Source organism: Pantherophis guttatus, chromosome 4 (assembly GCF_059756535.1).
Source record: "Pantherophis guttatus breed Tessera chromosome 4, ASM5975653v1, whole genome shotgun sequence".
In the NCBI taxonomy this organism is placed as follows: Eukaryota; Metazoa; Chordata; class Lepidosauria; order Squamata; family Colubridae; genus Pantherophis; species Pantherophis guttatus.
The window spans coordinates 155,212,295-155,238,352 of NC_142066.1; the positions used below are offsets into that span (position 1 = coordinate 155,212,295).

At 45.0% G+C, this 26,058-nt stretch overlaps 1 protein-coding gene across 1 annotated transcript in view; it reads left to right on the plus strand.

Annotated features, from left to right (window-relative positions):
- The window catches only part of VIPR1 (vasoactive intestinal peptide receptor 1), an 82,034-nt gene that overhangs the window by 16,299 nt on the left and 39,677 nt on the right, over positions 1–26,058 (plus strand). Inside the window, exon 2 of the mRNA XM_087893129.1 lies at positions 20,941–21,037. Within this exon, the coding sequence (XP_087749255.1) occupies positions 20,941–21,037 (97 nt within the window). The remainder of the gene's footprint in view (positions 1–20,940; positions 21,038–26,058) is intronic.

A 26,058-nucleotide genomic window follows, 5' to 3' on the forward strand; every position in this document is an offset into this window, starting at 1 on the left:
TAGAGGCCTCTGACTTAATGCATAATAAAGTCAAGGAATTAACCTCAGCCAAGTACATTCGGCGAATTCGTAAGATATTAATGTCCAAGCTGAGTGGAGGAAACATCATAAAAGCCATAAATACCTGGGCTATACCTGTGATTCGATACTCTGCAGGAATAATTGACTGGACCCAGATGGAGTTAGACAGCTTGGACAGAAAAACAAGGAAGCTTATGACAATGAATCATGCCTTGCACCCCAAAAGTGATGTTGACCGATTATATTTACCAAGAGCAGAGGGTGGTCGAGGACTCCTACAAGTAAAGCAGACTGTGGAAGAAGAAAAATGCAGTTTGAATGATTACATCCAGAAAAGTGAAGAACCAATGATTAAGGAAGTAAATAAAGGAGGCCTTTTAAAGACAACTAAAACAAAAGCAGAATATAAGAAAGAAGTAATTGAGCAGCCACCTGAAAATTGGAAAAGCAAAGCTCTGCATAGCCAATACCTGAAAAGTATTGAAGGCAAAGCTGACCAGAAACTAACTTGGAACTGGTTAAGATCAGGAGTACTGAAAAAAGAAACAGAAAGCTTTATTTTAGCAGCTCAAGAACAAGCCCTAGCCACAAACTGCATGAAGGCAAAAATTCAACATGTTACCACCAACAGCAAATGCCGCCTCTGCAATGAGAAAGAAGAGACAGTCGACCACCTGATCAGTGGGTGCAGCAAAATTTCACAAACTGACTACCTACAACGCCATGACCGTGTTGCTAAGATCATTCACTGGAAATTGTGCCAGAAGTTTGGATTTGAGTACAGCAAAAACCACTGGGAACATCAGGTTGAGAAAGTTTTAGAGAATGAGAAACTCAAGATCTTGTGGGACTTTAGGATTCAGACTGACAGGCATTTGGTCCACAACACACCTGACATAACAATAGTTGAAAAGAAAAAAGTATGGTTCATTGACATTGCAATACCTGGTGATGCACAGATTGAAGATAAGCAGCAAGAAAAAATCGCAGAGTACCGGGACTTACAAATTGAAGTTGAGCGACTGTGGAAAAAGAAATCGTGTGTTGTCCCGATTGTAATTGGAGCCCTCGGAGCAATACCCAAAGGGCTACCCCGCTATTTAGAAATTCTAAATTTGCCGGATTTGAACATTTTGACTCTACAAAAAACCACCTTACTCGAAACAGCTTACATCCTCCGACGATACCTTAACAGTTCCTAGGTCCTTGGTTAGGACTCGAGCTGCTGAGCTATTAACCAGCCTCAAAGGCTGTGAATCTCACTAAAGATCAACAACAACAACAACAACAACAACAACAACAACAACAACAACAACAATAATAATAATAATAATAATAATAATAATTGGCGTTGACAGGCCACCTTAATGGGATCTGCTTGCATAATCCGCCGATACATCATGCAGTCCTAAACGCTTGGGAAGTATTCGACTAGTGATTTGGGATACGAAATCTAGCATGGTCATCTTGTTTGCTGTGTATACTATCATCATTATCATCATCATCATCATAAAGCACTTAAGAATATTTATCCAACTTACTGACATCCAGCTAGATTGCACAAAACTTTCATCTCACATCCCAAGAAAATAAATGTTGAAATTATCTCCACTTTCCTTCCCAAAGGAAATTATTATGAAATTATCTCCACTTCCCAAAGGAGTCTAAAAACATCATATCCACAAATCCCAAATGGAAGAAAACAAACAAACAAATTAAAAAAAAAATCCACTAAACCCAGGCTTTTTGAATGTGAAAGAGCACGATACCCATGTAAATCAGAGTCGTAGGAAAATTCATTACGCACATATGTGTGCAGATTATTCTGCTTATCAGCTGCTTTTTTTTTTTTTAAAGAAAGCCTAGAAGGAAAAAAAGATATTCAAGATGAACTTCAAAGTACATCATGTAAAAAAGCAAACTCAATGCCTGAAATAACAAGCATTTTGTACTTTTAAAGATGGGTAGCAAGGACAAATTGGTTTGTCTTTATTTCATTCATTTATTTCAAGGTAAACGCTGCCTAGCTTCATAACAAGGCTGGACCGATTATCATTTTTTACGGGTGGGAGGGAAAGGCCTTTGAATATTTTTTTTCAAATATTTCAATTTATTTCCATTTATTCCACTGAATTGCAAAATCTGCGTGCCGTTTCTGATGAACGTGGCTCAGTTCAAACGGTGAAAAATCCCTTGATAATTTAAAAAAAAAAAAAAAGACTTATCTTCCAAATAGACCAAATAAATAAAACAGTACCGCGATGAACAAAAGCGATTGCAGTAAAAGTTAAAAATAGCACGGCAGCATTAAAACTTTCATCAAAGGCCAGAGAGAGTTAATACAGGTAAGTCCTCCATTTATGATCACAACTGAGCTCAAAATTTCCGTCACTAAGTGAGACAGTTAAGCAGGTTTTGCCCATTGTATGACCTTTCTTGCCATGGTTGTTAAGTGAATGTGACTTCTCCGTGGGCTTTGCTTGTCAGTAAAAGAGATTACATGACCCCGGGACATTGCAACCGTCATAAATATGAGTCAGTTGTCGAGCGTCTGAATTTTAAGGTCACTTTTTTCAGTACTGTTGTAACTTTGGGCAGTCATTCGACAAAAATGTCGTAAGTCGAGGAGTACCTGCATGCAGTCGCCTGGAGCTGAAAATATTATTCAGATGATGCAATAAAAGGTATATGTGGAAATCAAGTGGCGAAGAGTCCCATAAGCTTTGGCCCGACTTTGGCTGAGAAGAAGTGGTTGGTTTACAGAGTTCACGGCTGGAACAAGATTTGATATCCTTTTAATGACATTGTTGAATCAACATAGTGGTGAAATCACTATTTTTTTTACTACCAGTTCTGTGGGCGTGGCTTGGTGTAGCTTGTTGGGTATGGCAGAGGAAGGATACTGCAAAATCCCCATTCCCTCCCCACTCCTGGGGGAAGGATACTGCAAAATCTCCATTCCCTCCCCTTTCCTGGGGGAAGGAACTGCAAAATCCCCATTCCCTCCCCACTCCTGGGGGAAGGATACTGCAAAATTTCCATTCCCTCCCCACTCCTGGGGGAAGGATACTGCAAAATCTCCATTCCCTCCCCACTCCTGGGGGAAGGATACTGCAAAATCCCCATTCCCTCCCCACTCCTGGGGGAAGGATACTGCAAAATCTCCATTCCCTCCCCACTCCTGGGGGAAGGATACTGCAAAATCTCCATTCCCTCCCCACTCCTGGGGGAAGGATACAGCAAAATCCCCATTCCCTCCCCACCCCAGGGGGAAGAATACTGCAAAATCTCCATTCCCTCCCCACTTCAGGGGGAAAGATACTGCAAAATCTCCATTCCCTCCCCACTCCAGGGGGAAGAATACTGCAAAATCCCCATTCCCTCCCCACCCCAGGGGGAAGAATACTGCAAAATCTCCATTCCCACCCCACTCTGGGGCCAGCCAGAGGTGGTATTTGCCAGTTCTCCAAACTACTTTTCACAATTGTGACTGTTGCAGCATCCCTTAATGTCAGGTGATCAAAATTTGGACGCTTGGCAACGAGTTCGTATTTATGACGGTTGCAGTGTCTCCCGGGGATCACCTGATCTCCTTTTGTGACCTTCTGACAAGCAAAGTCAATAGGGAAGCCAGATTCAGTCAGCAACTGTGTTACTCACTTAATAACCGCAGTGATTCACTTAACAACGGTGTCCTGAAAGTTTGTAAAATGTGGTGAAGCTCGCTTGACAAATGTTTCGCTGAGCAACAGAAATCTTGGGCTCGGTTTGGTCGCAAGTCGAGGACTACGTGTACAGTGAGAATCCGTGGAGAGCAGTGGAGAATTATCCAGATGTTGCTCAGGATCTGCTAGCAAAGTGTAGCGTAGAATCGGGAATGGCCTTGGGGGACGAAGGACGGAAATACAGCCCAGGAAACTATCCAGATAAAATAAATTTACAGGGAGCCCTCAGCTGCATAACAGACAGGGAAAGAAATTTTTAAAAGGTTATGAGGCCAGCAAGATTCCTTACGATAAATAGAATTAACTCATCATCTCCTGTTTTCTGTCTGGCCTGTTTGGGAGGCAGACACCCAATCCTAGGGAACTCGAAAGTTTAATTTTCATAAAACTTTTATTTTATTTTTATTTGCATCCGGGTCTGTTTCTTGTGATGAAAGGGGTTTTATTTGTGCGTTTATCATATTAAATAGCCGCTCTTATGCAGCTACAGATGTCACCCTGGGTGGTATACAGTAAAAAGCAAAACAATCTTAAATAGTCTTAAAAACCTTAACTAATTAAAAACATAAATATAAGTGAAGCCACGGGAGATGGCCTTTAATGGCTTCCGTGGAATATACCCGCTCTGCAGGACAGCCAGTTTGGTTTAGTAGTTAAGGCGCCTGGCTAGAAACCAGGAGACGATGAGTTCTAGTTCTGCCTTAGGCATGAAAGCTGGCTGGGTGACTTTGGGCCAGTCACTAGGAGATGGGGAGTTCTAGAACCATGTTAGGTACGAAAGCTGGCTGAGAGACTCTGGGCCAATCACCAGGAGACGGTGAGTTCTAGTCCCATTTTAGGCACAAAAGTCAACTGGGAGACTGGGCCAATCACCAGGAGCCGGTGAGTTCTAGAACCATGTTAGGTACGAAAGCTGGCTGAGAGACTCTGGGCCAATCACCAGGAGACTGTGAGTTCTAGTCTTATTTTAGGCACAAAAGTCGACTGGGAGACTGGGCCAATCACCAGGAGACGGTGAGTTCTAGTCCCATTTTAGGCACAAAAGTCAACTGGGAGACTGGGCCAATCACCAGGAGACGATGAGTTCTAGTCCCATTTTAGGCACAAAAGTCAACTGGGAGACTGGGCCAATCACCAGGAGACGGTGAGTTCTAGAACCACGTTAGGTACGAAAGCTAGCTGAGAGACTCTGGGCCAATCACTAGGAGACGGTGAGTTCTAGTCCCATTTTAGGCACAAAAGTCGACTGGGAGACTGGGCCAATCACCAGGAGACGGTGAGTTGTAGTCCAAACTTAGCCACAAAATCAGGCTGGGTGGCTTTGGGTCTCTCAGCCCAACCTGCCTGACAGGGGAAAATAGGAGGAGGAACGAATATTATGTAGGTTTGTCATCTTGAGTTACTTATAAAAATAATAAAGTTGGGATTTAAAAGATTTGATCTTTTTAAAAAAAAAAAAAACCAAAACCCTGATCTCCAGGTCAGCGAGTTTTAAGGGATTGCTGGAAAATCAGTAGGGCTGCTTCCAATCTAACTTTGGAAGAAAAGGAAGAAAAAGAAAAGAAAAACAAAACCCACAGGTACCGTATATGTGATACCTTGCTCAATAGTAGTAACTGTGAGAGGGATCTTGGAGTCCTAGTGGACAACCATTTAGATATGAGCCAGCCGTGTGCAGCAGCTGCCAAAAAAGCCAACACAGTTCTGGGCTGCATCAACAGAGGGATAGAATCAAGATCACGTGGAGTGTTAATACCACTTTATAATGCATTGGGAAGGCCACACTTGGAATATGGCATCCAATTTTGGTTGCTATGATGTAAAAAAGATGTGGAGACTCTAGAAAGGGTGCAGAGAAGAGCAACAAAGATGATGAGGGGACTGGATATATGAAGAAGGGTTGCAGGAACTGGGTATGTCCAGTTGAATGAAAAGAAGAACCCAGAAGTGACATGAGAGCAGTCTTCCAATATCTCAGGGGCTGCCCCAAAGAAGAGGGAGTCAAGCTATTCTCCAAAGCACCTGAGGGTAGGACAAGAAGCAATGGGTGGAAACTAATCAAGGAGAGAAGCAACCTAGAACTAAGGAGAAATTTTCTGACAGTGAGAACAATTTATCAGTGGAACAACTTGCCTCCAGATGTTCTGAATGCTCCACCACTGGAGGTTTTTAAGAAGATGTTGGATAACCATTTGTCTGAAATTTTATAGAGCTGTGATGGCGAGCCTATGGCATGCGTGGCACAGGTGGCGCACGTAGCCATATCAGTGGGCACACCAGCTCAGCTCTGGCGCGTATGTGCGTGCCGGCCACCTGATTTTCAGGCCTTTTGGGCCCACCAGGAAACAGGCTGTTTTCTGCCTCCGGAGGGCCTGGGGGTAGGTGGGGAAGGCTGTTTTCACCCTCCCCAGATGCATAGAGAGGATCTGGAGCCAGGTGACAAAGAAAAACGGGCCAGGAGCAAGGGGAGAGGGGAGGTTGGGCACGCATGCGTAGGGAGGGACGCATAGAATTATGGGTGTGGGCACACGCGTGCGCAAACCTCCCCCGCCCCTCCCCTTCCTGGCACACGATGGCAAAAAGGTTAGCTATCACTGGTATAGAGTTTCCTGCCAGAGCAAAGGGTTGGACTAGAAGACCTCCAAGGTCCCTTCCAACTGCAACAAGACATGTTCCAGAGCAGAGAAGCCCCCTCCCCCACTGAATTCCTTTAGTTAAGGATGTTCAAATTCATACATTTTTATCCTGGGATTGAGAAACTCTAAAATGCTGTGAGAAGATCATCGGTTGACTAACAGTAGACATCTTTTTTTTAAAAAAAAAAAATTATTTATTTCTTTACAACAAAATATTTATTCACACACAGATTGCAACGGAAGCTTTACACAATATATTAACTTCAGTCAAGATATACAAATAAAAAATAAAATCTACACTAACCTTATCCTTTTTTTATTCTATTATTCAACCAGATATACCATTGATCCCAACATTGAAAATATACGGAATCCTTTTGATCTCTCAAAATTTTTGTTAACCTGTCAGCTTCCGCATATTCAATAATTTTTCCCAAAATCAAATCTTCAGCGGGTAGGTCTTTCCCCTTCCAATGTTGAGCAAAACATATTCTTGCTGCAGTTGTGATATATGTAATCAGACACCATATATTCGTGCCTATCTTATCTGGCCTAATATTTAATAAATAATATTCTGGTTTCAATTGTAATTTATATCCCGTGATTTCTAATATCCACCTCTATATAAATCTCCAAAATTCGATTACCTTAGGGCAGGTCCACCATACGTGATAGTAAGTACCTATCTCCTCATACTTCCAACAATTTGGGGAGAGTCCTGGGAACATTTTGGCTAATCGAGCAGGAGGGAGATGCCATCTATACACCATCTTATAAGTTTTCTTTGTAAGTGGTTGCCATCAGAAATTTCAATTGTTTCGTCCATATTTCTTCCCATTTTATCAGTTCAATTGAGTAACCAATATTTCTCCCCCAGGCAATCATTGAATCTTTAACAATCTCATCCCCTATCCAATAGGTTATTAAGAATTTATAGATCTTAGATAATATTCTTTCCTCCTTTCCTAATATAATACTATCTATTTCTTGCTGGGTCATATCTATACCACTTTGTTCCTTGTCTTTCTTATATTTAGAGCTGATCTGGGCATAAGACCACCAATCCAATTTTATTCCTTGAAGCTCTAACTCAGTTCTTGTTTTTAAGCAGCCTTGGGCATCCAACAATGATGGCCTCCAGATGTTTTGGACTGCTGCAGTCCGGCCATTGGCTGTGAGATGTTTGCAAGTACTGAAAACTGACCTCCAAAACATCTGGAAGTCAACTACGGCCCAACTCTGCCCAAGTCAGTTGGTTCAATTACTGGGACCTGAAAGTTCATGGTGAACCAGAAGCTGTGTGAGACAGTGCTTCTCAGGAGAAATTAAGTTGTAGGGTCGAGAAGCCAAACAGAAGGCAGGAGCAAGTAATAATTAAGGAGGGGAAAAAAACTGTCAAGATTAAAAAAAATAAAATGAAATCAGTAAAGGAAGACCTTATCTGTTCCTTTTTGTGGGGTCTTTGATGCTGCAAGATTGTTTATTTGCAGATGTTTCATGACCCAACTATGTAGCATTGTCAGTGATAGAAGGCTTGGGGGTCTTGGAGGAAGAGGAGGGAAAGTGGGAGGAGGAGGAGGAGGAAGAGTGGGAGGAGGAGGAGGACTGATTTACTTAACATCTGTGGCAAGAAAGGTCAGAAAATGGGGTGAAATTCACTTAACAACTGTCTTGCTTAGCAACATGAATTTTGAGCTCTGTTCTGGTCGTAAGTTGAGGACTACCTGTATTTCTGACTCCAACGTTGCTGGAAAAAATATTTTTTTCCCCTGCACTAGATAAGTCTCCGACCCCAGAGCTGGGGATTTTAGGCTAAGCAACCTCCTTTGCCATCATCGCTTTGCCGCAAAAGTCCAGCAGTTTACTTAAAGACTCAGAGAGAGAAAAATTACATGAAAAATAAAATAAAGAGGAAGCACAACGTAATCTGCCTTAATCTGGCATCGCTGCAAGAAAATAAAATGCGGGCGCTAGAGAGCAACAGATTTCTTAAACCAACCTGCATTGGGTACAGATTGGATTTTGCCGTCCCGAGATGAGCTGTAACGCTTAACTGATCCACCAGCAGACAATTCTGATTTAAGGTTCAATTTATAATCTCTGAGCACAGCAGGTTTCAGATTTTCCTCTAGGTAGGAAAGTGTTTCTGAACCTCAGCATCTTTAAAATATGAGGACATCGACTCCCAGAATCCCCCAGTCAGCATGCTTTAAGAGGGGTGGACTTCATCTCCCAGAATTCCCCTGCTTTAAGGTATGCAGATTTTGACTCCCCAAATCCCACAACCAGCAAACTTTAAGATGTGCAGGCTTCAACTCCCAGAATTCCCCTGCAAATGGGTTTTAGGATGTCTGCAGCAACTCCTAGAATTTCCCAGTTATTATGCTTCAAGATGGATAGACTTCATATCCCAGAATCCATCAGCCAGCATGCTTATAGAGGGGTGGACTTCAGGACCCAAAATTCCATATCTTGGAAGAAGAAGAAAAAAACACTTCTGTTTTTTTAATTATTTACATTTTTAAAGACTTTTTTTTTTCTTCCCAAATCCTCAAATTCAACTCTTGGGAGATTCAAAACAGTCAAGATTGTGGTTTTGATTGCATTTCCTTTTTTGACCCTGTCTGCAGACTCCTTGCTTGATTTAAAATGCAGGAAGAAAAGGGAGACTTCAGAAAAGTGTCTTTCGTAGAGAATAATTTCATTTAAATCTTTTTTTTTTTTTTTTTTTAAAGCAGAACGAATAGCATGCCAACGATGTGGCTGAGAAATTTACATTATTCTCTGGAAAAAAAATAGCTCAGCCGGCCTCACCTCTATTTGTGCTTAAGAACAGGATAAAGAATTATGAAAATCTCTTTTGTAATCTGTTTGGGGATCTCTTAGGAAGAGTACATAGATTTTAGCAGCACAAACTTAAACCTGTTTCTAAAACTTGGGTTGCGAAACAAATCAGCCATAAATCTCCATGGCAATGTGTGTGTGTGTGTGTGTGTGTGTGTGTGTGTGTGTGTATGTGTATTTAATTTTTAGATCCACACATCCATTTGTCGAAGGATAAATGTCACTTCTGAAAAAAATCGACTTCGCTCCATTTTGGAACGGAATTTATTTTTCTCAAATCAAAACTCCGTCCACCAAAGACATTTATTGATGCATCTAAATGGTTTCCTGTTTCTGAAAACTGGGCTCGGTTGGAAATTTATACAAACCGAGAAACTTTTTTGGACTTTTGACTAATTACTGTGTTTATTTGGAGGAGCTGTGTTTAAAAAAAGGTTTGTCAGCTAGGGAAAATCCAGAAGAAAAATGGATGTTTTTTTTTAAAAAAAAAATGGAATTATGAAACAATAACAGAGAAAAATATTGTCAGAGAGGCTGGAACAATACTCTTCCAAGCTACGGTTGAAACTTCCAGTTTCAAAAGACAGTCCTCAACTTACAATTCTTTGTTTAGTGACCGTTCGAAATTACAATGGCACTGAAGAAAGTGACTTACACAGGTAGTCCTCGAGTTACAGCAGTTCGTTTAGTGACCGTTTGAAGTTGCAATGACACTGAAAAAAATGATATGACTGTTTTTCACACTTATGACCGATGCAGGGTCCTTAGGGTCACACAATCAAAATTCAGAGGTTTGATAGTGATTCATATTTAATATCGCTGCCATGTCCTCTTTTGCGACCTTCTGACAAACGAAGGCTATGGGGAAGCCAGATTCACTTAACAACCATGTGGCTAACATAACAACTGCAGTAATTTGCTTAAAAACAGAAAGTTGGAAAAAAATGGGGCAAAGCTCCCCGAACAACTGTCTCACTTTGCAATGGAAATTTGGGGCTCAATTTGGGTCGTAAGTCAAAGACTCTGTGCATTGTGCTCTTTTCCCCTTACTCTATTCATCCCATCAGATGGAGCAGGGGTGCTGTGCATGTGTCTAATTGTGTGCTTATTTGGGTGTGCCAAGGAAACAAAACCTTTTTTATTGTTGCATTCGCACAGTGTGTGTGTGTGTATATAAAATGCCTCCCCTGAGAATCGCATTTCAACATTTGGGATCTGTCACTTTTTAAACTGCTGTGTTTATAATGTTGATTTTAGTGTTGTGTTTATGGATGTTCTAAGGAAAGGAGTTTTTTGTTTTTGTTTTTTTTTGAAATGTGGTTTCCGTAAACCTTAATTGCTAGTTCAAATGTTGGCTGTCATAGATTTGACCTTTTTAATGTACTCTTTGTGGCTTGTACGGATGCCCAGCTGGCCAATTATTGGGTGGTTTTAAAAGCTTTTCCAGGAGTAAAACTGGAATCGGAAATACTATGCCTTGTGCAATAGTTTCTAAAGACGGAGTGAAGAGTGAAACGTCGCAGCTGGGATGCCTGTTTTTCATTGTTGGGTTTGCTAGAGGGTCAAGTAAGCTCACCAGGAGACGGTGAGTTCTAGTCCCGCCTGAAGCATGAAACTTGGCTGGATGACTTTGGGACAATTACCAGGAGACGGTGAGTTCTAGTTCTGTCTTAGGCATGAAAGCTGGTTGGGTGACTATGGGCCAATAAGCAGGAGATGGTGAGTTCTAGTTCTGCCGTAGGCATGAAAGCTGGTTGGGTGACTATGGGCCAATCAGCAGAAGACAGTGATTTCTAGTCCCACCCTAGGCATGAAAGCAGGTTGGGTGACTATGGGCCAATAAGCAGGAGACGGTGAGTTCTAGTTCTGCCGTAGGCATGAAAGCTGGTTGGGTGACTATGGGCCAATCAGCAGAAGACAGTGAGTTCTAGTCCCGCCCTAGGCATGAAAGCTGGTTGGGTGACTATGGGCCAATCAGCAGGAGACGGTGAGTTCTAGTCCCGCCCTAGGCATAAAAGCTGGTTGGGTGACTATGGGCCAATCAGCAGGAGACGGTGAGTTCTAGTTCTGCCTTAGGCATGAAAGCTGGTTGGGTGACTATGGGCCAATAAGCAGGAGACAGTGAGTTCTAGTCCCACCCTAGGCATGAAAGCTGGTTGGGTGACTATGGGCCAATAAGCAGGAGACGGTGAGTTCTAGTTCTGCCGTAGGCATGAAAGCTGGTTGGGTGACTATGGGCCAATCAGCAGAAGACAGTGAGTTCTAGTCCCACCCTAGGCATGAAAGCTGGTTGGGTGACTATGGGCCAATAAGCAGGAGACGGTGAGTTCTAGTTCTGCCGTAGGCATGAAAGCTGGTTGGGTGACTATGGGCCAATCAGCAGGAGACGGTGAGTTCTAGTCCCGCCCTAGGCATAAAAGCTGGTTGGGTGACTATGGGCCAATCAGCAGGAGACGGTGAGTTCTAGTTCTGCCTTAGGCATGAAAGCTGGTTGGGTGACTATGGGCCAATAAGCAGGAGATGGTGAGTTCTAGTTCTGCCGTAGGCATGAAAGCTGGTTGGGTGACTATGGGCCAATCAGCAGAAGACAGTGAGTTCTAGTCCCACCCTAGGCATGAAAGCTGGTTGGGTGACTATGGGCCAATAAGCAGGAGACGGTGAGTTCTAGTTCTGCCGTAGGCATGAAAGCTGGTTGGGTGACTATGGGCCAATCAGCAGAAGACAGTGAGTTCTAGTCCCGCCCTAGGCATAAAAGCTGGTTGGGTGACTATGGGCCAATCAGCAGGAGACGGTGAGTTCTAGTTCTGCCTTAGGCATGAAAGCTGGTTGGGTGACTATGGGCCAATAAGCAGGAGACAGTGAGTTCTAGTCCCACCCTAGGCATGAAAGCTGGTTGGGTGACTATGGGCCAATAAGCAGGAGACGGTGAGTTCTAGTTCTGCCGTAGGCATGAAAGCTGGTTGGGTGACTATGGGCCAATCAGCAGAAGACAGTGAGTTCTAGTCCCACCCTAGGCATGAAAGCTGGTTGGGTGACTATGGGCCAATAAGCAGGAGACGGTGAGTTCTAGTTCTGCCGTAGGCATGAAAGCTGGTTGGGTGACTATGGGCCAATCAGCAGGAGACGGTGAGTTCTAGTCCCGCCCTAGGCATAAAAGCTGGTTGGGTGACTATGGGCCAATCAGCAGGAGACGGTGAGTTCTAGTTCTGCCTTAGGCATGAAAGCTGGTTGGGTGACTATGGGCCAATAAGCAGGAGATGGTGAGTTCTAGTTCTGCCGTAGGCATGAAAGCTGGTTGGGTGACTATGGGCCAATCAGCAGAAGACAGTGAGTTCTAGTCCCACCCTAGGCATGAAAGCTGGTTGGGTGACTATGGGCCAATAAGCAGGAGACGGTGAGTTCTAGTTCTGCCGTAGGCATGAAAGCTGGTTGGGTGACTATGGGCCAATCAGCAGAAGACAGTGAGTTCTAGTCCCGCCCTAGGCATGAAAGCTGGTTGGGTGACTATGGGCCAATCAGCAGGAGACGGTGAGTTCTAGTCCCGCCCTAGGCATAAAAGCTGGTTGGGTGACTATGGGCCAATCAGCAGGAGACGGTGAGTTCTAGTCCCGCCCTAGGCATAAAAGCTGGTTGGGTGACTATGGACCAATCAGCAGGAGACGGTGAGTTCTAGTCCCGCCCTAGGCATGAAAGCTGGTTGGGTGACTATGGACCAATCAGCAGGAGACGGTGAGTTCTAGTTCTGCCTTAGGCATAAAAGCTGGTTGGGTGACTATGGGCCAATCAGCAGGAGACCTGAGTTCTAGTGCCGCCCTAGGCATGAAAGCTGGTTGGGTGACTATGGGCCAATCAGCAGAAGACAGTGAGTTGTAGTCCCGCCCTAGGCATGAAAGCTGGTTGGGTGACTATGGGCCAATCAGCAGGAGACAGTGAGTTCTAGTCCCGCCCTAGGCATGAAAGCTGGTTGGGTGACTATGGGCCAATCAGCAGGAGATGGTGAGTTCTAGTCCCGCCCTAGGCATGAAAGCTGGTTGGGTGACTATGGGCCAATCAGCAGAAGACAGTGAGTTCTAGTCCCGCCCTAGGCATGAAAGCTGGTTGGGTGACTATGGGCCAATCAGCAGAAGACAGTGAGTTCTAGTTCTGCCTTAGGCATAAAAGTTGGTTGGGTGACTATGGGCCAATCAGCAGGAGACGGTGAGTTCTAGTCCCGCCCTAGGCATGAAAGCTGGTTGGGTGACTATGGGCCAATCAGCAGGAGACGGTGAGTTCTAGTTCTGCCTTAGGCATAAAAGCTGGTTGGGTGACTATGGGCCAATCAGCAGGAGACGGTGAGTTCTAGTTCTGCCTTAGGCATAAAAGCTGGTTGGGTGACTATGGGCCAATCAGCAGGAGACGGTGAGTTCTAGTCCCGCCCTAGGCATGAAAGCTGGTTGGGTGACTATGGGCCAATCAGCAGGAGACGGTGAGTTCTAGTTCTGCCTTAGGCATAAAAGCTGGTTGGGTGACTATGGGCCAATCAGCAGGAGACGGTGAGTTCTAGTCCCGCCCTAGGCATAAAAGCTGGTTGGGTGACTATGGGCCAATCAGCAGGAGACGGTGAGTTCTAGTTCTGCCTTAGGCATGAAAGCTGGTTGGGTGACTATGGGCCAATAAGCAGGAGACGGTGAGTTCTAGTTCTGCCGTAGGCATGAAAGCTGGTTGGGTGACTATGGGCCAATCAGCAGAAGACAGTGAGTTCTAGTCCCACCCTAGGCATGAAAGCTGGTTGGGTGACTATGGGCCAATAAGCAGGAGACGGTGAGTTCTAGTTCTGCCGTAGGCATGAAAGCTGGTTGGGTGACTATGGGCCAATCAGCAGAAGACAGTGAGTTCTAGTCCCGCCCTAGGCATGAAAGCTGGTTGGGTGACTATGGGCCAATCAGCAGGAGACGGTGAGTTCTAGTCCCGCCCTAGGCATAAAAGCTGGTTGGGTGACTATGGGCCAATCAGCAGGAGACGGTGAGTTCTAGTCCCGCCCTAGGCATAAAAGCTGGTTGGGTGACTATGGACCAATCAGCAGGAGACGGTGAGTTCTAGTCCCGCCCTAGGCATGAAAGCTGGTTGGGTGACTATGGACCAATCAGCAGGAGACGGTGAGTTCTAGTTCTGCCTTAGGCATAAAAGCTGGTTGGGTGACTATGGGCCAATCAGCAGGAGACCTGAGTTCTAGTGCCGCCCTAGGCATGAAAGCTGGTTGGGTGACTATGGGCCAATCAGCAGAAGACAGTGAGTTGTAGTCCCGCCCTAGGCATGAAAGCTGGTTGGGTGACTATGGGCCAATCAGCAGGAGACAGTGAGTTCTAGTCCCGCCCTAGGCATGAAAGCTGGTTGGGTGACTATGGGCCAATCAGCAGGAGATGGTGAGTTCTAGTCCCGCCCTAGGCATGAAAGCTGGTTGGGTGACTATGGGCCAATCAGCAGAAGACAGTGAGTTCTAGTCCCGCCCTAGGCATGAAAGCTGGTTGGGTGACTATGGGCCAATCAGCAGAAGACAGTGAGTTCTAGTTCTGCCTTAGGCATAAAAGTTGGTTGGGTGACTATGGGCCAATCAGCAGGAGACGGTGAGTTCTAGTCCCGCCCTAGGCATGAAAGCTGGTTGGGTGACTATGGGCCAATCAGCAGGAGACGGTGAGTTCTAGTTCTGCCTTAGGCATAAAAGCTGGTTGGGTGACTATGGGCCAATCAGCAGGAGACGGTGAGTTCTAGTTCTGCCTTAGGCATAAAAGCTGGTTGGGTGACTATGGGCCAATCAGCAGGAGACGGTGAGTTCTAGTCCCGCCCTAGGCATGAAAGCTGGTTGGGTGACTATGGGCCAATCAGCAGGAGACGGTGAGTTCTAGTTCTGCCTTAGGCATAAAAGCTGGTTGGGTGACTATGGGCCAATCAGCAGGAGACGGTGAGTTCTAGTCCCGCCCTAGGCATGAAAGCTGGTTGGGTGACTATGGACCAATCAGCAGGAGACGGTGAGTTCTAGTTCTGTCTTAGGCATGAAAGCTGGTTGGGTGACTATGGACCAATCAGCAGGAGACGGTGAGTTCTAGTTCTGCCTTAGGCATAAAAGCTGGTTGGGTGACTATGGGCCAATCAGCAGGAGACGGTGAGTTCTAGTCCCGCCCTAGGCATGAAAGCTGGTTGGGTGACTATGGGCCAATCAGCAGGAGACGGTGAGTTCTAGTTCTGCCTTAGGCATAAAAGCTGGTTGGGTGACTATGGGCCAATCAGCAGGAGACAGTGAGTTCTAGTCCCGCCCTAGGCATGAAAGCTGGTTGGGTGACTATGGGCCAATCAGCAGGAGACGGTGAGTTCTAGTCCCGCCCTAGGCATAAAAGCTGGTTGGGTGACTATGGGCCAATCAGCAGGAGACGGTGAGTTCTAGTCCTGCCTGAGGCATGAAAGCCAGCTGGGTGACTTTGCATATATTAATTCCAGAGGTTTTAAAAGCTAAAATGCAACTGAAACCAGAGATTTTAACTTTTGGGATTTAGGGAAAGCAACTGGAGGAAAAACAGCCATGGATTTTTGCTTTTATATACCATAACTGCATTGGGATTATAATTTGAAACTTTGAACAGACGTCAAATGAGCAGTTGCATGGATTTTCTTTAGTAGATACGGACAGGGATGCCAAAAGGATCATTGATCCAAAGCAATTTTCCCCAAGAGGGTATGCACTAGATATGCTGGACTACAAGTCCCATTATGCTGTGCCACCTTTAGCAAAGTCTCCAGGATGTTCAAGGATATTAGCAGGTTTCCCCCCCCCCCCAATCTTCTCTGCAAATACAGATAATCCTTGATTTACAACGCGTCAGTTGTAAGTATGAAAAATAACCATACATCATTTTTTTTCAGAGCCGTTCTAACAGTCACTAAACAGGTTGTTGTAAGTCAAGGACTACCCTTTTAAATGATCCCGTTAAGAACCTTTAAGATGCTCAAATTTGTTCCCATCACCTTAGCGAGCGTGCAGTGGATGATGGGCACCCAAGTCCAGCATTTCTGGACGAGTACCCAGCAGTGAAAAATGAGAAGGAATTCAGGGTGGAAAAATTAAAAGGAACATAGACCAAAAAATGCATATACAGTACAGTATTTAAAAACATCCAAGTTCCTTCCAGTTCAGTTGAAAAACTATAAATAGCTCGGAGGAATACAACTAAAATAGACACTAAAATCTTACAAGGAAAGGACGGGTTTAATCTGACTTCTATACAGACAGTTCTCGATTTACAACAGTTCATTTAGTGACCTTTTGAAGTTGGAACAGCACTGGAAAAAAACTGATTTATGACCATTTTTCACACTTATGGCTGTTGAAGCACCCCCCAGGGTTGCATGATCAAAATTCAGAGGCTTGGCAACTGACTCGTACTTATGACGGTTGCAATGCCCCAGGGTCATGTGATCAACCTTCTGACGAGCAAAGTCAACGGGATTCACTTAACAACCGTGTTACTAACTTAACCACTGCAGTGATTCACTTAACAACTGTGGCAAGGAAAGGGCATAAAATAGGGCAAGCCTCACTTAACAATTGCCTCGCTTAGCAACAGGAATTTGGGGCCCAATTGTGGTCGTAACTCAAGGACTACCTATTAGGAATTCCCCTAGATGATTGGATGGGCTACAAAGAGAACAATTCAGCACCCTAAAAAATTTTAGAGGCCCTAATAAAATAGCGTTTGTATTATAAAAAGAAGAGTACAGTGATATAACTTTAAAAAGAGAGAGAGAGAGATTATATTTCTCTTATAAATGCTGTGAAGAATATCAGAATAATAGATTTAAACTGGCTAAATAAATAAATAAAAGGCTAAAACATACGAAAACGATTGCTCGAATTGGGTAGGTCTTAATGAAAAGAATGATAGTTATGTTCCGATATTTGAGGGCTGCCTAAAAAGAAGAGGGGGGGGAGGGGGTCAACCTATTTCCAAAAGCACCTGAAGGCAGGACATTAGAAGTAATGGACGGATTATTAAGGAGAGAACCTTTTTTCCTTTCTCGGCCCACGGGAAGTCAGGAAACGAGGCCGTTTTTGCCCTCCCCAGGCTCCTAGAAAGGCTCTGGCGCCTGGGGAGGGCGAAAACCGGGCCTACCAGGCCCACTGTGCCATCATGTGCTTAAAGTGGGGGGGGGATGTGGGGGGGTTGGGGTGCATAGAATTGTGGGTGTGGGCACGTGCGCAAGCGACCACCGGCGCTCCCCCTACTTTTGGCTCGCGATGGCAAAAAGGTTAGCCATCACGATTATAGGGTCTCCTGCTTGAGGAAGGGGTCTAACGAGAAGACCTGCAAGGTTCTTTCCAACTCTGTTCTTTTTTTCAACTCGGGTTATATAAATTTAAAAATAGAGCTCAAACTTTTACAGACCTCCCCTTTTGAATATTTGTGCAATCCCAACAGTATTCAGATGTTCTCGTAGCAGGGAGGGAGGCAGGCAGGCAGGAAAAGAGGGAGGGAGGGAGGGAGGGAGGAAGGAAGGAAGGAAGGAAGGAAGGAAGGAAGAAGGGAGAAAAGAAAGAAGGGAGGAAGGAAAGAAAGAAAGGAGGAAGGAGGAAGGAAAGAAGGAAAGAAGGGAGGAAGGAAAGAAGGAGGGAGGGAGGAAGGGAAGGAGGGAGGGAGGGAGGGAGGAAGGAAGAAGGGAGAAAAGAAAGGAGGAAGGAAAGAAAGAAAGGAGGAAGGAAAGAAGGAAAGAAGGGAGGAAGGAAAGAAGGAGGAAGGGAAGGAGGGAGGGAGGGAGGAAGGAAGGAAGAAGGGAGAAAAGAAAGAAGGGAGGAAGGAAAGAAAGAAAGGAGGAAGGAAAGAAGGAAAGAAGGGAGGAAGGAAGGAAAGAAGGGAGGGAGGAAGGGAAGGAGGGAGGGAGGAAGGAAGGAAGAAGGGAGAAAAGAAAGAAGGGAGGAAGGAAAGAAAGAAAGGAGGAAGGAAGAAGGAAAGAAGGGAGGAAGGAAAGAAGGAGGGAGGGAGGAAGGGATGGAGGGAGGGAGGGAGGAAGGAAGGAAGGGAGAATGGGGGAAGGAAGAAGGAAGGAGGAAGGGAGGGAGGGAGGGAGGAAGAGAGAAGGGAGGAAGGAAGGAAGGAAGGAATTAATTAATTAATTAATTAATTAATTAATTTTAATCCTGGCCTGTGATTCCCAAGACACCACACCCTCCTCCAAGCATCTGGCAGCAATGTTGTTGCACCCCCCAACAGCAAGTGGACGCAGAGATGACCAATTTGCAGAGTGTTATGATACAGCCCAGCACAACAGCTGGAGCAGATGTTGACTCAACCTGCGGCTGGACTGCAGATGGCAGCTCAGATGTTGCTCTGGGTTTCCCGTGGAAGCTTCCTGGAAAGATTCGGGCAGGTGGGAGCAGGATTAATTGCAGGCATTCACCATTCAATGGGGAAGGTTTGCGGACAGGCAAACTGGTGGCGTTTTCCACTAATCACTCCGTGTGTGTGTGTGTGTGTGTGTGTGTGTATTGTGCTGAGTTTGCCAAAGGACGCAGCAGCTAAGTGGTTAGCGCTGTATAGGTATGCCTACTCTGATGAAAAGAAGGACCAGGGGAGACATGATAGCAGTCTTCCGATATCTCAGGGGCTGCCCCAAAGAAGAGGGAGTCAAACTATTCTCCAAAGCACCTGAGGGCAGGACAAGAAGCAACGGGTGGAAACTAATCAAGGAGAGAAGCAACCTAGAACTAAGGAGAAATTTCCTAATCATTAGAATAATTAACCAGTGGAACAACTTGCCTCCAGAAGCTGTGAGTGCTCCAACACTGGAAGTTTTTAAGAAGAGATTGGATGACCCATTTGTCTGAAGTGGTGTAGGGTTTCCTGGATTAGACGAGTCCAGAGTTTCTTGGACTAGAAGATCTCCAAGATCCCTCCCAACTCTGTTATTCTAGTGCCTGCAAGTGTGGCAAAAAAGGGTCACAAAACGGGGCAAAACCTACTTAACAAATGCCTCGCTTAGCAACATTAACTTTGGGCTCGATGGTGGTCGTAAGTCGAGGACTACCTGTATGGAGAGTCCTCAACTTACAACCATTCTTTTAGCGAATTCATCACACTTTTAGCGATACCAACTACTACAGACACAACCGATTGACAGCATGCCTTGTGTGGTCTTGTGAAGTTACCGGCAGAAGAAGAGAGTAACAAAACTACACTTTGTTCCCATAGTCTGTTTCCCCCAAGAACCTGGGGAGGGGGGGGAATGTATCTGACAGGAAGGGTGATGTCATGGTATGTGGGAATGACCTTGGAGGCAGGAGGAAGAGATGCTGCCTATGGACCGGTTAGATAAGAGGAAGCGTAGCCCACAGCTGCATACGAAGAACGGTTACAGGAACTGAGCATGGCTAGTCTAGTGAAGAGAAGGACCAGGGGAGACAGGATAGCCGTCTTCCAATATTTGAGGGGCTTCCACAGAGAGGAGGGGGGTCAATCTATTTCCCAAAACACCTGAAGGCCAGACAAGGAATAATGGATGGAAACTGAACAAGGAGAGATTCAACCTGGAAATAAGGAGAAATTTCCTGACAGTGAGAGCAATCAACCAAGGGAACAGAAGTTGCCTTCAGAAGTTGTGGGAGCTTCATCACTGGAGGATTTCAAGAAGAGACTGGGCAGCCATCTGTCAGAAATGGTGTGAGGTCTGTTTGGGTGGGGGGTTGGACTAGATGACCTACAAGGTCCCTTCCAACTCTGGTAATCTATAATCTGTAATCTCCACCTCCTCCTCTCCACAAACCCTCCTTCCCTTCTAGCACTGATGGTATTACATAGGTGGGTGATGAAATGTTTCTTGCAGACTGGGGGAGCCCTCTCCTCTCCCCAATCTCTACTCCCTTCTAGCACTGATGATGTTACCTAGGTAGGTCATGAAATGTCTGCAAGAAAAGCACCAGGCTCAGAGAGCACCAAGAACTCCACTCCGAGCTACAAATATTCTCTTCTCAAGTAGAATTGGCATATCTGCATCAGTTTTCTGTCTGATATGCCTGGGAAAGCTGAGATTAGTTCAAATTCAGCAACCCCAAATATTTAACAACCTAATGGTGTACAAAGTGCAGTGATGTGGAAATATTTATTCAGAGAATATGACTTTATTGGCAAACAGCTCGTATCATAATGGAGTTATTACAGTTTCAGCACCCGGAAATGTTGCCAATTGATTTTCCCTGGATTTGTCAAGGATTTTTAATAGTTGGTGGGGGGGGGGGTTGTCCGAAACCCCCACTTACCTGCTGGAATTTCGGGAGGAAATTTGGACGTAAAAGGCAGTTGCTGTGGAGGTAGTCCTCGACTTACGACCATTCATTTAGTGACCATTCACAGTTACAATGGCACAGAGAAAAACTAGCATTTTTCGCACCACGGTTACAGCCTCCCCACGGTTACGTGATCAAAATTCACTTTCTTGACAACTGACTCAGACTTACGTCGGTTGCAGTGTCCCTGGGGGTCATGCGATCCACTTTTGCGACCTTTTGTCAATGGAGGAAGCCAGATTCATTTAACAACCGTATTACTAACTTAGCAACTGCCATGATTCATTTTACAACTGTGGCAAGAGAGGTCGTAAAAGCAGGCAAAACTCACTTAAGAACGGTCTCTTAAGAACTGAATAACAAACGGTTTCTAACTTTTTTCCTCCGGATGTTTTTTTTTTTTTTGTAGGTTTCCGGAATAACTCCAGAGTGCGCCATCATGCTAGCCATTGAAGCTGAACGAGAGAAATGCGCGAGATACTCCAGTTCGGATAATCTGACTTTAGGTAAGAAGTTAGACAACCTTTTCATCTCCTTAAAAACAGTGAAAACATCAGTACTGCAGGCTACTTCTGCTGACTGCCAGCTGACTGCAGTTTGGCAGTTCGAATCTCACCGGCTCAAGGTTGACTCAGCCTTCCATCCGCCTTCCGAGGTCGGTAAAATGAGGACTCAGATTGTTGGGGGCCATAAACCGACTCTGTAAACAGCTTAGAGAGGGCTGTAAAGCAGTATATAAGTCTGTGCGCTATTGCTGTCTAAACTGGTGGCACGGTGGCTAGGCTGCAGTATTGCAGGCTGACTCTGCCCACAGCCAGGAGTTCGATCCTGACTGGTTCAAGGTTGACTCAGCCTTCCATCCTTCCGAGGTGGGTAAAATGAGGACCCAGATTGTTGGGGGCAATAGGCTGACTCTGTAAACTGCTTAGAGAGGGCTGTAAAAGCACCGTGAAGAGGTATATAAGTCTAAATGCTAGTGCTATTGTTTCTGGTGACAAAGTTATGATTCCGGCCACTTCTTATTATGGAATTGTTTTGTCGTCTGAGCAAAGACATTTCTGAACAAACATCCATTTCTGAGAGCCATCATTCATGGTCTGCAACAGTGATGGGTTTCAAAAATTTTTACAACCAGTTCTATGGGTGTAGCTTGGTGGGCGTGGCATGGTTTGGTGGGCGTGGCTTGGTGGGCGTGGCAGGGGAAGGATATTGTAAAATCTCCATTCCCTCCCCAATCCAGGGGAAGGATACTGCAAAATCCCCATTTCCTCCCAATCAGCTGGGACTTGGGAGGTACAGAATAGATGGGGGTGGGGCCAGTCAGAATTTTTATTACCGGTTCTCCGAATCACTCAAAATTTCCGCTACCGGTTCTCCAGAACTGGTCTGAACCTGCTGAAACTCACCTCTGATCTGCACTGTGGTCAGCTCTTCAGTTATTAATTCGGAAGTTCAAACATTGGTCCGTCTGAAAAACAGGTGAGATACAGCACAGGTAGTCCTCGACTTATAAACCACTCCTTTAGCGACTGTTTGAAGTTGCAACCGCACTAAAAAAAGGTGATGTCAGCGTCTCAGCGCTGACACAGAAAAGGGAGGATGAAGCCTGAACTTTTGCCTGCTAAATCCCTTTGAAGATTCGGTCTCCTTGGAGATGGGGAGGGGGGAAACATTCCTGTGAACTGACGGGAAAAGGAATCAGGAGAGTGACTTGGAAGATAGCCAATGAGAAGCAGAGAATTGGGGATCGGAAAGGGAGGGATTGGGGGGCAAAGGTCAGTATTGACCGCGAAGAGCCAGGATCCGGTTGCTGTACTCGAATAAAGAAAAAATTTCCTTAAAGATTGGCAGTTTGGAAGTTCATTTATTTTGAGATAGCCTGACAGGTGACTTATAACCATTTTTCACACTCACGACCATTTCAGTGTCATGTGATCAAAATTCAGATGCTTCATATTTATGACGGCGGGATGCTGTGATCCTCTTTTGAGACTTTCTGATAAGCAGAATCAATGGGAAAGTCAGATTCACTTAACAACCATGCGACTAAGTTAGCAACTGCAGTGATTCACTTAACAGCTGTCGCGGGAAAGGTCTTAAGATGAGGCCAAATTCACTTAACAAATGTTTTGCTTAGCAACTGAAATTTTGGGCTCAATTGTGGTCGTAAGTCGAGGATCTACCTGTATTTTTGTTCTTTAAAATTTCCGTGATATTATATAAACCTGTGGAATCTCTGAACGATCACTCAGTTTTGCCTCACTCATCAAATTCTTCCTGATTTTGCAACTTGACTTGATGAAAAATAAGGAAGTTAGAGAACAGCAGAATTGTTGCATTATTGTTTAATTCAGGAACTGAATTAACGTCTATTAAATCACACTGTTGTTAGGCAACTTTAATATCACACGTCAATAGACTTCCAGTTGTGTTTTTCCTGGCAATATTTTATTTATATATGGGTAGTCCTCGATTTACGACCACAACTGAGCCCAAAATTTCCAGTTGCTAAGTGAAACCATTGTTAAGGGAATTCTGTCCCATTTTACAACCTTTCTTGACACGTTTGTTAAATGAATCACTTCAGTTGTTAAGTTAGTTAACACAGTTGTGAAGTGAATCTGACTTCCCCGATGATGTTGCTTGTCTGAAAATCACCACACTGCGACCGTCATAAAGATGACTCAGTTGCGTCTGAATTTTAATCACGTACCCATGGAGGATGCTGCCACAGCTGTAAGTGTAAAAAATACGCTGAGAATAAAGCAAAAAATAATGCAGGATATACGTGAAAGAGGAGGTCACAAAATGCCCAACTTAAGACCATATTATGAGGCAGCTGCCCTATCAGCAATTAGTGATTGGATGAACTCAACAGAAGAAAGAATATTGAATATTGAGGGATATGTTTGGTTTACGGTTGGCATGCTTATTTATTATATGATAAGAAAGTGGACGAGACTTTTAAAAGTCATATATTAAGGAACGCTCTATTGCGTGTCTGGAAAAAGTATAAGTATAAATTAAACGAGAAGTTACCAATGTGGGCAATACCCAGACACGCGATAGAGAATATAAGTGTAGAGCAAAAATAAGATGTGACTACATACAAAGAGCTTCTTAACAAGGAAAGAGGTATACTACAATTAAAATCTTTGAATCAATTAAAGGAAGAAAGGGTAATTCAAACATGGTTTCAGTATGTACAGCTGCAAGCTAGATGGAGAGAAGTTCAGGAAATTGGTATCTTGCAAAATGAGGAGAACTTGGTAAAACAAATTAGAGATCGAAGTCAAATGCATATAAAAAGGTTGTATAATGTAAGTGTAAAAAATAGTCATAAGTCACTTTTTCCAAGTGCCATTGTAACTTCGAATGGTCACTAAACAAACTGTGGTAAGTCGAGGACTATCTGTATTTCTTTTTCTCATATATTTCACTGACAGATGGAGGTTTTTCTAGGCAAGGACCCCAATTTGCAAACTTTGTAAACCCCCTTGCTTCTGTCTCTGCCTCTTTCCTTTCCTTTCTCCAGAATATTATTGACTTCCCCCTCTCTCTGTCCTCTCGTCCTTCTTTTTCCTTCCTTCCTTCCTTCCTTTTTTCCATCCTTCTCTGTTTCTTTCTTCTGTCCTTCCTTCTTTCCTTCCTTCTCTCATTCATTCATTCTCTTTTTCATTCCTTCCATCCTTCTCTTTCTCTACCCCCCCTGTTCTGACCAGGACACCCCCTTCCCTCTCCTTTTCCTTCCTTCCTATTTTCCTTCCCTCTATCTCTGTCCTCCCTTCCTTCTTTTTCCTACCTTTTTTCCTTCCTTCTATCTCTGTTCCTTTCTTCTGTCCTTCCTTCCTTCTCTCATTCATTCATTCTTATTCCTTCCTTCCATTCTTCTCTTTCTCCATCCTCCCTTTTCCTTCCTTTCTCTATCCTCCTTTTCCTTCCTTCCTTTCCGCCTAACCTCTCTCTGTTTCTCCCTTCTCTTTCTTTCCTTCCTTCATTCCTTCCTTCCTTCCCCCCTTCCTCTCTTTCCTTCCTTACTCCCTCCTTTCCCTTGCTCCCACTGTTGCTTCCTTCCTTCCCTCTTTCCTTCCTTCCTCTTTCTCCTCCCCTCCTTCAGCCATCATAAATATAAGTCAAGCACCCAAATTTTAATCACGTGACCATGGGGGATGCCGCATTACTGGTTGCAATTGTGAAAAACGGTCGTAGGTCACTTTTTTTCAGTGCCGTCACAACTTTAAATGGTCTAAGTATGAAAAATCAACAATCCGTTTTGTTAACAACTTCTGTGCAATTTAGGAGTGCATAGATTTCCAAGATACCTTAAACCAGTGATGGGTAACCTTCTCGCCGTCGCGTGCCAAAAGCAGGGGCAGCTCGGGGCGGGGGGGTGTCGAGTGTGTGCATGCCCACTCCCATAAGGCAATGCCCCCCTGTGTTCCATGCCTCCCATGCATGTACACGCAACCCCCCCACCTCCCCACACATGCATGTGTGCCCCCCCGGCAGCCTGTTTTGGGTCTGGCAAAGCCTCCTGGAACCAAAAACGGGCCATGGGGGGGGGGCTCCATTTCCCCCTGTGCTCCCCCCACCCCCTCACATGCACATGAGACCCATTCCCCGCACAGGCGTGCACATCTCCCGTATGTGCCCCGCACCAGAGACCCAAATATCAGCTGGCCAGCGGAAGGCACACCTGCATGCATGGTGGAGTTGAGCTAAGTGACGGCTCATGTGCCCGCAGAGAGGACTCCACGTGCCACCAGTGGCACATAAGCCATAGGTTCACCATCACGGCCTTAAGCTATAGCACATGTCCTTGGTCAGCTGGGCCTAAGGGAGTCCTTCTGATGGAGGGCCAATATATTGAGATCTGGTCAATTATGGCTTCCAGGAAAATGGCCCCAGAAGATGGAAGCTGACCTCCAAGGACATGTACATCGTTCTCTTTGGCTCAGTGAAAGCTGGCTCAATAGCAGTAACCCATGAGAGGGATCTTGGAGTCCTAGTGGACGGCCACTTAAAAGATAAGCCAGCAGTGTGCAGCAGCTGCCAAAAAACCCAACACAGTTCTAGGCTGCATCCACAGAGGGATAGAATCAAGTTCACATGAAGTGTTAATACCACTTTATAAGGCCTTGGGAAGGCCACACTTGGAATACGGCATCCAGTTTTGGTCGCCACAATGAAAAAAAGATGTGGAGACTCTAGAAAGGGTGCAGAGAAGAGCAACAAAGAGGATGAGGGGACTGGAGGCTAAAACATATGAAGAACGGTTGCAGGAACTGGGTATGTCCAGTTGAATGAAAAGAAGGACTAGGGGAGACATGAGAGCAGTCTTCCAGTATTTGAGGGGCTGCCACAGAGAGGAGGGGGTCAAGCTATTTTCCAAAGCACCTGAAGGCAGGACAAGAAGCAACCGGTGGAAACTAATCAAGGAGAGAAGCAACTTAGAACTAAGGAGAAATTTCCTGACCGTCAGAACAATTAACCAGTGGAACAACTTGCCTCCAGAAGTTGTGAATGC